Source organism: Trichechus manatus, unplaced genomic scaffold (assembly GCF_000243295.1).
Source record: "Trichechus manatus latirostris isolate Lorelei unplaced genomic scaffold, TriManLat1.0 scaffold00117, whole genome shotgun sequence".
NCBI lineage: Eukaryota > Metazoa > Chordata > Mammalia > Sirenia > Trichechidae > Trichechus > Trichechus manatus.
In genome coordinates, this window is record NW_004444053.1 from 514,676 (window position 1) to 526,819 (window position 12,144).

The 12,144-nt window shown below is 39.9% G+C and overlaps 1 protein-coding gene across 3 annotated transcripts in view; it reads right to left on the reverse strand.

Annotated features, from left to right (window-relative positions):
* Window positions 1-12,144, reverse strand: part of ADCY10 (adenylate cyclase 10) — a 189,409-nt gene that overhangs the window by 43,410 nt on the left and 133,855 nt on the right. For all 3 annotated transcript variants that reach the window (XM_004384077.2, XM_012557751.1, XM_004384076.2), the window contains 2 exons: window positions 7,726-7,901; window positions 5,212-5,368 (listed from right to left, as the gene is read on the reverse strand). In XM_004384077.2, coding sequence (XP_004384134.1) covers window positions 5,212-5,368; window positions 7,726-7,901 — 333 coding nt within the window. The remainder of the gene's footprint in view (window positions 1-5,211; window positions 5,369-7,725; window positions 7,902-12,144) is intronic.

Here is a 12,144-nt window from a genome sequence, read left to right on the forward strand (position 1 = left end):
GTAGAATTCTCCAGTGGAGCCGTCTGGGCCAGGGCTTTTTTTTGATGGCAGTATTTTTTTTTTTTTTTTTTTACCTTTTCAATCTCTTGTTATGAGTCAGTTCAGATTTTCAACATCACTTTATGTTAGTTTGGGTAAGTAGTGTTTCTAGAAATGTATCCATTTCTCTAGGTTTTCAAATTTATTGATGTTTAGTTTTTCATAATACTGTGTTATGATCCTTTTTATTTGAGTTTGGTCTGTTGTAGTGTCCCCCATTTCCTTTCTTATTTGGGTTATGTGCGTCTTCTCTTGTTTTTCTTTTGTCAGTTTGGCCAGTGGTTTGTCGATTTTGTTGATCCTTTCAAAGTAGGTTTTGTTGATTCTTTCTATTGTTTTTCTGGTCTCCATTTCATTTATTTCTGCTCTGATTTTTATTATTTCCTTTCTTTTGTGGCAGTGGGCATTTTTTGCTGTTCTCTTTCTATTTGTTCGAGTTGTGTAATTAGTGTTTTGATTTTGTCCCTTTCTTCTTTTTTGATGTGTGCATCTATTGCTATAAATTGTTCTCTGAGGACTGCCTTTTCTGTCTCCCAAAGGTTTTGGAATGATGTGTATTCATTCTCGGAATTATTTATTCCATTTTTGATTTCTTCTATTACCCAGTGGTTTGTAAGCAGGGTACTAGTCAGTTTCCATGTAATTGATTTTTTTTCCTTGCTCTTCCTGTTGTTAATTTCTACCTTGATGGCATTGTTGTCAGAAAAGGTACTTTGTATTATCTCAGTGTTTTGAGTTTTCTTGAGGGTTGCTCAAAGATGTGGTCTATTATGGAGAATGTTCCATGTGCATTGGAAAAGAACGTGTACATTGCAGCTGTTGGATGGAGTGGTCTGTATGTCTATGAGGTCAAGTTGGTTGACTGTGGCCTTTAGATCTTCTGTATCTTTGTTGAGTTTATTTCTAGATGTTCTGTCCTTTACCAAAAGTGGTGTGTTGAAGTCTCCTACTATTATTGTGGAACTGTCAATTTCTCTTTTCAGTGCTGTTAGAGTTTGTTTAATGCATTTGGGAGCCCTGTCATTGGGTACATAGATGTTCACTATGGTTATGTCTTCATGCTGGATTGTCCCTTTAATCATGATATAGTGCCCTTCTTTGTCTTTTATGGTGGATTTTGTTTTAAAGTCTATTTTATCTGAGATTAGTATCGCCACTTCTGCTCTTTTTTGGTAGCTGTTAGCTTGATATTTTTTCCACCCTTTGATTTTTAATAAATTTACATCTTTGTTTCTAAGGTGTGTCTCTTATAGACAGCATATTGGTGGCTCCAGCTTTTTTTATCCATTCTGTCACTCTCTGTCTCTTTATGGGCGCATTTAAGCCATTTACATTCAGTGTAATTATTGATACATGTGAGTTTATTGCTGTCATTTTGTAGTGCTTTTTTTGTGGTGCTAACGTTTTCTTTGTTCCTTTTACTGTCCTGTGTTGAATTCCTTTTGTTTGTGGATTTTTTTTTCATTTTGTTCGTTTTTGTAGATTCTGTTTTTACTGAGACTTTGTTTTTCTTCATTTTGATTAGTAAGTTTGTTAACTTTCTTTGTGGTTACCTTGAAATTTACCCTTATCTTCCTTGGTTTGAACCAGTCTCTTATTACCTGGTCTTGCCTGGCCTTCCTCTCGTTAGAGGTTTCTATACCTACACTGTTTATTCCCTCTTTTATTGTTCTGATGTTGTTGTCATTTACAGATTAACCTCTCTGTTTCACTGTTGTAATTCTTTCGGTTTTGGATAGTCCTTGAGAGTTCGTTTCCTAGATTGGTATCTGGCTCATACGATCCTGCGTCCTAGGTTCTGCATGTGAGCTGAAGCTGTTTGTCCTCAGATCGAAGAACTCCCTTTAATAATTCTTGTAAGTTTGGTTTGACTTTTACATATTCCCTTAATTTCTGTTTATCTGGAAATGTCTTAATTTCACCATCATATTAGAATGAGGGTTTTGCAGGATATAGTATTCTTGCTGGTATTTTTTTTTTCTTTCAAGGTTTTATATATGTCATCCCATTGCTTTCTTGCCAGCATGGTTTCTGCCAAATAATCCGACCTTAGTCTTATTGGTTCTCCTCTGTATGTGACTTTTTGTTTTTCTTGAGCTGCTCTCAGGATTCTTTCTCTGTCTTTGGTTTTAGTGAGTGTGATTATGATATGCCTTTGTGATTTTCTTCTGGGGTCTGTCATCGATTGAATTGTGTTCCCCAAAAATATCTATCAGCTTGGCTTGGTCATGATTCCAAGTATTGTATAATTGTCTACCATTTCATAATCTGATGTGAGTTCCTTATGTGTTGTAAATTCAATCACTATGATCTAATAATATGGATTAGCGGCAGTATACTGATGAAGTATACAAGATTGGATAGTGTCTTAAGCCAATCTCTGTTGAGATATAAAAGAGAGAAGCAAGCAGAGACACATAGGAACCTCATACCACCAAGAAAGTAGTGCCGGGAGCAGAGTGCATCCTTTGGACTTGAGGTTCCTGCAGAGAAGCTCCCAGACCAAGGGAAGATTGATGACATTGACCTCCCTCCAGAGCTGACGAAGAAAGCATTCCCCTAGAGCTGTCACCTTGAATTTGGACTTGTAGCCTACTGGACTGTGAGGAAATAGACTTCTCTTTGTTAAAGCCATCCGCTTGTGGTATTTATGTTATAGCAGCACTAGATGACTAAGACAGGGTCTATCCTATATGGCATTCACTGAGCTTCTTGGATGATCAACTTTTCATCTTTCTTGATATTGTGGAAGTTTTCTGTCAGCAGTTCTTCAATGATCCTCTCTGTGTTTTCTATTTTCTCCCCCTGTTCTGGAACTCCTATCACTTGCAGATTTTTGTTTTTGATTGTATCCCACATCATTCTCAGTGTTTCTTCATTCTTTTTTTCTGATTTTTCATCAAACATTATTGTATACAATTGTTCATCTTCAATTTCACTGATCCTGTCTTCCATCATTTCAAACCTGCTCTTCAGCCCTTCTATGACACTGTCCATTTCTGAAATTTGTTGTTTATCTTTTGAATTTCTAATTGTTGTTTTTGTATGATATCTAGTTGTAAATTTATTTTGGCATTTTGTTCCTGTATTATTTTCCTGAATTCTTCGCTTGTTTTGTCTGTATTTTCCATGAATTTTTCTGTCTTTTCCATGCTTTTGTCTATTTTTTCCTCATTTTGGATAGCTCTGAATATTAGAGATTTGGATTCCCTATCAGGTAGTTCTAGTGTCTTTTTTTCTGCTGGAAAGTCATCTGGTGTTTTATTTTGGACACCTACTGGAACCATCCTATCCTGTTTTTTTGATATGTTTTGAAACTGCTGTCTTCAGGACATTCAGTAGTTATTTTCCACGTTTACTGATTGTAGATTTGTTTGTTTCATCCTGCTTTTTTGTTTTATTTTGTTATGCCTGTGCATCCAGGCTGTGCATTCTTTGTTTTTTGCTCATCTGTGGGCACGATACTTTTCACCTTCTTGTCCAATGGGCAGGTTCAGTCACTCAGCTATGGTGCAGCAGGGAAAGTCCAGCTGAAGGGGAGTTCCTGGGATGGGTTGTTTATGGCATGTACTAGGGCCGACAGGGCAGGCCAAGAATCAATGCAGGGCAGGTTCCAGTAGGTTGTGCCTGTGCTGCTCGGGGGTGTGATATTCAGTGCACAGTGCAGGTAGGCAGGAAGGAGGGGGTAGATTGTGATGTGTGGAGCTAATATGGGTATGGGAAAGAGGAAAGAGAAAGAGTAGCCAAAAATAAATGAACCAACAAAAGACAATAGTGCTAAGGGAGCTTGCCATTGGAGTAGAGAGATGAGAAACCGAGACATGAAGTAAAACAAAAAGGAAAAAAAAAGAAAAAAGGTAAAAAAATAAATAAATAAATAAAAATTAGAAAAAAGAGAAAAGTCCCCAGGGATCCCACCAATGTGGCTGCAAAGACTGAGGAAGTGGTTCCCAGGCCACGAAGTACAGCCTTGGTAGAAGGAGTAGAGGTGTCACACAGCACCAGGTATTCAGGAGACAGAAAGAGAATGTAAGTACAGAGAGACGAGAAACTGAGAAATGAAGAAGTACAAAAAGGAAAAAAGGAGAGAAAAGAAAACAAAAAGAAAAAGGGAAAAAGAAATGTTCTCAGGGATTCCACCATGCAGCTGTGCAGACTGGGGACTTAGCTCCCAAGCCACGCAGTACAGCCCAGCTAGAATGGGCTCCCAAGCTGAGAAAAGAAAAACAAACAAACAGAACAAATCATAACAAAACAAAAAGCCCTGGAGAACCCACCAGCATGGCAGCGTAGGCCAGGAAGCAGTTCCACAGTCAAGCAGTGTTTCACAGCCTTTTAAGAAGAACAAAGATGGCACTCAGAGCCAGATATTTGAGAGAAAGGAGGCGGAGGTGGTGAGAGGTATGGAAGAAAACAAAAGAAATGGAAAAAAGCGACACCAGCAACAAACAAATAATACTCAGGAAGCCAGCCAGTGTGGGCAGGTGGAATCCAGGTGACACTGGGCTGAAGCCAGTGCTTCCTGGCCAAGAGACTATGGCCACAAGAAGCAGAGGAGGTCTAGCGGGGGTGAAGAAGGGTGGAGGGTGGGAAAGCATATATTGCTGGTTACCAGTCGTTCTGCCTCCTGCTGGGAGCTCTGTGAAGCTGCTTTCCCATGCTCCCTGTCTACCGATCTCCTATAGGAATCCAAGATGGCAAATCCGTGCTGCGTTTGCTGATAGGCGACCTCCGCTCATAACTCTCCTCACTCTGTCAGTTTCTTATTCCATTCAGTGCTTGGCTGAGTTCTTTATCTCTTCATTTGATTCTTAGGGTTCCAGGATTGACGTTTGTCTCTGTTTGACTTAGTTTCTCGGGTCTTTGCTGTGGAGTGATGGCATGGTGCTTCTGTCTATAGCACCATGTTGCCCAGAAGTCTGAACCCTGACAGACTTTTGTGAAGTTTTTCTCTCCAAATGAGATTTGGACATTAAAAAGCAAGATATAAACTATTTTACCAAGAGAAAATAAAAACCATTGCCATCGAATTGATTCCGACTCGTAGCAACCCTACAGGACAGAGTAGAACTGCCTCATAAGGTTTCCAAGGAGTGGCTGGTGGATTTGAACTGCCAACCTTTTAGTTAGCAGAAGCTTTTAATCACTGCACCACCAGCAAAAATAACCTACCTGGAAATTATCTTGAGTTTCCAGTGCAGTATTCACTTGCATCATAACTGCCAGGTGAGCATAATACTTGTAGTGAAAAAAATAATTTGAGCTATAAATCTTCCATAGCAAGGAGAAGCAGGCAGTTTGCCGATAAAGTTGCGCCAACCTCTTCTTCCTATTAGATAAACACAGACAGACATAGAAAGAAGGTAATCATCAGCATGCCTTAGGGGGAGCTCAAGGGCGTAGTATTCTCACTACAAGCTTGGGAGTCAAAACTGACGAGTTTGAGGCCTGCCTCCATCACTGACTGACAAACACATTAATTGATTTTTATGAAGCTCAGTTTCTCCATTGTAAAATAGAGACCATGAAACCTACTTTGTGATGATTAAGATAACTTATGTAAAGCACCTGTCCGGTGGTAGCTATTTAAAAAGCACATTTATATCATTCATCACATTTGATTCTGGAGACAACCACATAAAAAAAGGAAGGAATAATTAACCCCATTTTACAGATGGGGAAGGTGAGACTCAAACAGCTTAAGTAATTAAAGTCACACAGCTAGAATATGGTAGTTCTAGGACTCAAAAACCCATCTACTTGGTCAGGTAGTAGACTGCACATTGTTATTAGGAACCAGGTCTCAGCTTAACAAAGGAAATGAGAAGTTTTAACAATTGCATTCCAACAATGGAATGGAATGTCACAGGAGGTGGTGAACATCCTGTGCTGGAGATGTTCAAGGGGAAAATGGACTACTTTCTCCAAAGAATGTTTGGATTCAAAGGTCCAGCCACAACAGGAAATTTAACTAATAATGTAGCCAAAAATCCTTTAGATGTGTGATTAAAACAAAGGGAGCCTAAACAACATGAATGCAACATTAGTGATTTAACAAACCAAGAAAACAAAATATAATTATAAATATTTCTCAAAAAGTAGGTTTTAAATAAAGATAAGAAAGAAGGGAGATTGTAGAGTTGCTTAATAAAGGAGAAGTCCAGGTACTTTCAATTTAGATATTGATGATGTTGATTCTGTTGCGTCAAACAAGATTCTAAGGAAAGATGGATGAGGTAAAATCCCTTATAACATGGAGGATGTTCATGCCAGCCGTAGAAACTCTGACATTAAATGTTGTTTCTTATTGCCCTCGCTTTAGAGAGGAGAACCTTTTGACTGGTGAATGGTTTAAGCCAACAGCTCCAGTCTTCCTCTTCAATACATTTTTACCTTTTCTCCTTGTGCAGGTACTTCTTCTTGCTCTTTTTACATACTGTGGTTGTAAATTATGGTTGTCAGATTTACCAAATGAAAATATAAAATGCTCAGTTAAATTTGAATTTCAAAGTGAATAATTTTTTTAGTATATGTAGCCTTAAATATTGCATGGAATATATATAGACTAGGCATTCTGTATTTTATCTGACAACCCTATATATAAACCACATTCCTACTTCTTTGTTCTCAGCAAGATATCTACTGAACTTCTCCTCACCTCCTTCTTCCTGGAGTCTGCAGAGCAACAAGCAGGTGTTCCCAGGGGCCTGCCTTCAACCTGCAAAGGAGTTCAACTCTACCTCATTTCCATCCCAGGATCCCCCACATTTAAAGGAACACTTGGGAAGCTGGAGAAGGCGGGTTTTGGTAGGGTTGCAAAAGAATTACAGCAACTTGCTCATAGAAATACATGTTTGTATCATGGCAGAACCTGTAGGAATATTGCTACGAGATGGAACAGAAGTCCTCTGTTAGCTCTCCAGATCGCGAACTAGGTGGCATCTCCCTTAGTATGAATTGCTATATAGGTGGAATTTTTTTTAAACTTTTATTATGGGAAATTTCAAACATATACACAGTAAACAGAAGAGTATAATGAACCCTCATGTACCCAACACCGAGTTTCAACAACTATCAGCATTCTTATTTCATCTTCCCTTTTACACACTGTGTTCCCACGATTATTTTTTAATAGTTCTTTGATAGATAATAGATACATACATTGAAATGTACAAGTATAAACTGCAGTTTTGACAGATCTATACCCCCATCTAACCCACATCCCTATCGACATACCTAGATATGTAGGCAGTTTTGTTCTTTGGCAGATGTCTTCAAGCTTTGCTCTTTTTCTTTGGGTCAGGGACAATACCCAGGATCTTAACACTGAATGGAAGAGGGCTTAGGAATGGTGGTGCAGATTCCAATTGCAACATGGTTGGTTAGCAGGGAGGAAGGAAGGGAGTGGGGCATTGAGCTCACCTTGCAAAGGAGTCCCTTATGCTTTTGCCACGTGGATTCCCTTTGGCAAAATCTGCCTGTGAGAGTCTCTGGGGCAACCTGACCCTGGCCTGGGAGCCACTCCTGCATGTGCTTCAAAGTGATTGGTGATTGGTTAGAGCCAAGCAGGAGTCATTGCACCCCACTGAAACTCAGGTTTTGGAGGCTATGTGTGGAGTATGTGTGGGTCTCTTTCCTCTGGGGAGTGAGACGAGACCCTCAGCTCTCCCCAGCTCCTTCCCTTACCCATGAGGCGGGCTCTCTTGGGTCTGCTGATTCAAATAATGAAAGTGTCTATTTTTCTCAACGTGGGTATGGAGAAACAGAGAGAATAAAGTGTAAGGGAAGACTCTGTTGAGGAGCTTCAGTGCCTTCCTCAGCATTTTCTTGGCAAGTACCATGTGGCCCATGTTGAAACAGACCTGCAGGGAGATAAGAGGGGAAAAGAGGAAAAGCAACGATTTGTACTCAGTCGGTATGTTCAAACAATTCATATTTTTGAGGTTCTTATCAAAAAAGCTAATTCATGGCCCTGGTGGTACAATGGTTAAGGGCCTGGTTGCTAACTGAAAGGTCGGCTGTTTGGACGAACCAGCTGCTCCATGGGAGAAAAGACGTGGCAATCTGCTTCCATAAAGATAACAACCTAGGAAACCCTTGGGGCAATTCTACTCTGTCATATAGGGTCATTATGAGTCGGAATCAACTCGAAGGTATACAACAACAACATGGCCCAGGAACAAAATTTAGCAAGGAGGACTGTTCTTCCTTCTCCATTAGATTCTCAAAGTGAGCCACTGCCCACCTGTGTTCTGTGTACCTGAGGTGATTGTGGAAAATGCAAATTGTTAGGTCCCACCCGAGAGTGCAAAGTTAGGTCTCTGTGGGTAGGACCTGGGGAAAACGCATTTTCATATATTCCCCAGATGAGTCTTATTCATATTTAAGTTTGAGAATCACTAGTATAGAGGGCAAGCTAGTCAAACCTGGTAACAGGCTTCCAGACTATTCTACGCCTATCCAAACAGGCAAGGCCACCCTGACATTTTTCTGGAAAGGCTTGCGATTCCAGAGACTAGAAAACACTGCCCCCCTCCCATCTCTAAAATATTTCTCCGCTTCTCACCAAGGTGTGACATTGTATCATAAAAGCCACTTCATTCCTTTGAGTCAAACTTTCAATTCCTTCTCCCAATCCCATGCAAATCTCTTGGGGGTTAAGTGGTAATAGTGGACATTTAAGGCAGAGTGACAAAGACTGAGAGATAAAGACAACTGAGAAAATCCAAGGAAGCTTCTCACTCACAATTTTTCTCTGTCAGGTGTTAAGCATGGGTGAACTTTTATAATGAATATTATTGCTTAATGAAGGAGAACTAGGGCAAACTTTCTACTTCATAGGGTTTCTTTGTTATTTCCTCAGGCCAGGGGTCCAGAGAGGATGTGAAAGGAGGAAAAGTTCTGCCTCTTGGCAAGGGAAATTCCTGGGAGATCTGTGGGTACCTCCTCTCCGAAGCTGGGAAACACTTGCCTCTTTTTACAGAAAGGTGGCTTTCTGGCTAGGTTCCTGGGAAGCTAGAAGCCACCTTATGTTTTGTTTTTTTAATTGTACTTTAGATGAAGGTTTACAAAACAAATAGTTTCTCGTTAAACAGTCAGTACACATATTATTTTATGAAATTGGTTAACGACCCCACGACATGTCAACACGCTTCCTTCTTGGCCTTGGAGGACCTTATTTTTGTTTTGGTGAAAAGATACACCATTTCAAAAATTTCTACATGTACAATTCAGTGACGTCGATTATGTTCTTCCAGTTGTGCTTTTATTCTCATTTTAGATGAAGGTTTACAAAACAAAATAGTTTCTCATTAAACAGTACACATATTGCCCTGTGACAATGGTTAAGAACCCCACTACATGTCAACACCGTCCTTAGTCAACCTTAGGTTCCCTACCACCAGCTTTCTTGTCCCCTTCTGCCTTCTAGTCCTTGTCCGTGGACTGCTGTGCCTCATTACTCCAGTTTTGTTTTATGGGGCTGTCCAATCTGCAGCTGAACGGGGAACCTCGGGAGTGACTTCACTAAAAGGGTGCTAAAAGGGTGTCTGTGGGCCATACTCTCGGGGTTTCTCCAGTCTCTGTCAGGCCAGTGAGTCTCATCTTTTTTTGTGAGTTAGAATATTGTTCTACATTTTCCTCCAGCTCTGTCCAGGACCCTCTGTTGTGATCCCTGTCAGAGCAGTCAGTGGTGATAGCTGGGCTCCATCTAGCTATACTGGACTCAGTCCAGTGGAGGCCTTGGTAGCTGTGGTCCATTAGTCCTTTGGACTAATCTTTTCCTTGTATCCTGTTCTCTTCATTCGCCCTTGCTCCCAAAGGAGTGAGACCAGTAGAGTATCTTAGATGGCTGCTCACAGGCTTTTAAGACCCCAGACACTACTCATCAAGGTAGAATGTAGAACATTGTCTTTATAAACTGTGTTACGCCAATTGAGCTAGATGTTCCCCGAGACCACAGTCCCCACGGCCCTCTGCCCAGCAATTCAGTCCCTCAGGGAGTTTGGAAGTGTCTATGGAGCTTCCATGACCTTTCCTTGTACAAGTTGTGCTGGCTTCCCCAGTATTGTCTACTGTCGTACCCTTCACCAAAGTTACCACTTATCTATTGTCTATTTACTATTTTCTCCCCACCCCTCCCATCCCTCCTAACCAACAAAGATTGTTACTTTTTGGGTGTAAACTTTTTCATGAGTTTTTACAATAGAGGTCTCATACAATATTTGTCCTTTTGTGACTGACTTATTTCACTCAGCATAATGTCCTCCAGTTTCATCCATGTTATGAGATGCTTCACAGATTCATCACTTTATCATTGCATAATACTCCATTGTGTGTATGTACCATAGTTTATCCATTCATCTGTTGATGGGCATCTAGGTTGTTACCATCGTTTTGCTACTGTGAACAATGCTGCCATGAACATGGGTGTGCATATGTCTATTTGTGTGATGGCTCTTATTTCTCTAGGATATATTCCTAGGAGTGGGATTGCTGGATAGTATGGTATTTCTGTTTCTAGCTTTCTAAGGAAGCGCCATATCATTTCCCAAAATGGTTGTATCATTATGCATTCCCACAAGCAGTGCATAAGAGTTCTGATCTCCCCACAGCCCCTCCAACATTTGTTATTGCCACTGTTTTGATTCGTGCCAGTAATGCTGAGGTGAGATGGTATTTCATTGTGGTTTTAATTTGCATTTCTCTAATCGCTAGTGATGGCAAGCATTTCTTCATATGTCTCTTGGCCGCTTGAATGTCTTCTTTGGTGAAATGTCTGTTCATTTCCTTTGCCCATTTTTTAATAGGATTATTTGTCTTTTTGTTGTAGAGGTGATGGATTTTCTTGTACATTATGGAGATTACACCTTTGTCTGACTTGTAATGCCCAAAAATTTTTTCCCAATCTGTAGGTTCTCTTTTTACTCTTTTGGTGAAGTCTTTTGAAGAGCATAGGTGTTTGATTTTTAGAAGATCCCAGTTACTAGCTTATCTTCTGGAGTTTGTGTGTTGATGGTTATGGTTTGTGTCCTGTTAATGCCGTGTATTAGGGTCTCTAGCGTTAGTCGTCTTTTTTCTTCTATGAACTTTATAGTTTTTGGCTTTATATTTAGGTCTTTGATCCATTTTGAATTAGTTTTTGTATATGGTGTGAGGTACAGGTCTTGTTTCATTTTTTTGCAGATGGATATCCAGTTTTGCCAGCACCATTTGTTAAATAGACTGTCTTTTCTCCATTTGATGGACTTTAGGCCCTTGTCAAAGATCAGGTGACCACAAGTGGATGGATTTACATTTGGGTTCTCAATTGTGTTCCATTGGTCAATGTATCTGTCGTTGTACCAGTACCAGGCTGTTTTGACTACAATAGCTGTATAGTAGGTTCTGAGGTCAGGTAGCGTGAGTACTCCTAATTTATTCTTCTTCTTCAATAGTGCTTTACTTATTCGGGGCTTCTTCCCATTCCATATAAAGTTAATGATTAGTTTTTCCATCTCTTTACAGAATGTTGTTGGTATTTGGATCAGGATTGCATTGTATTTGTAAATTGCTTTGGGTAAAATTGTCATTTTCACAATGTTGAGTGTACCTATCCATGAGCATCATATGTTTTTCCATTTATGCATATCCCTCTGGGTTTCTTGCAGTAGTGTTTGTACTTTTCTTTGTATAGGTCTTTTACATCCCTGGTTAGATTTATTCCTAAGTATTTTATTTTTTTAGGGGGCTATTATAAATGGCATTGTTTTCCTGATTTCCTTTTCATTGTTCTCTTTATTGATGTATAGGGATGTATAGGATCCAACTGATTTTTGTAAGTTTATCTTGTATCCTGCTACTCTGCTGAATCTTCCTGTTAGTCCCAGTAGTTTTGTCACAGAGTCTTTTGGGTTTTCTATGTATAGTATCATATCATCTGCAAACAGGGACAGTAACGTTTTCATTACTAATTTGGATGCCCTTTATTTCTTTTTCTTGCCTTATTGCTCTATCTAGGACTTCCAGTACAATGTTAAATAGGAGTGGTGATAAAGGGCATAATTGTCTTGTTCCTGTTTTCAAGGGGAATGTTTTCAGCCTCTCTCCATTAAGAATGATGTTGGC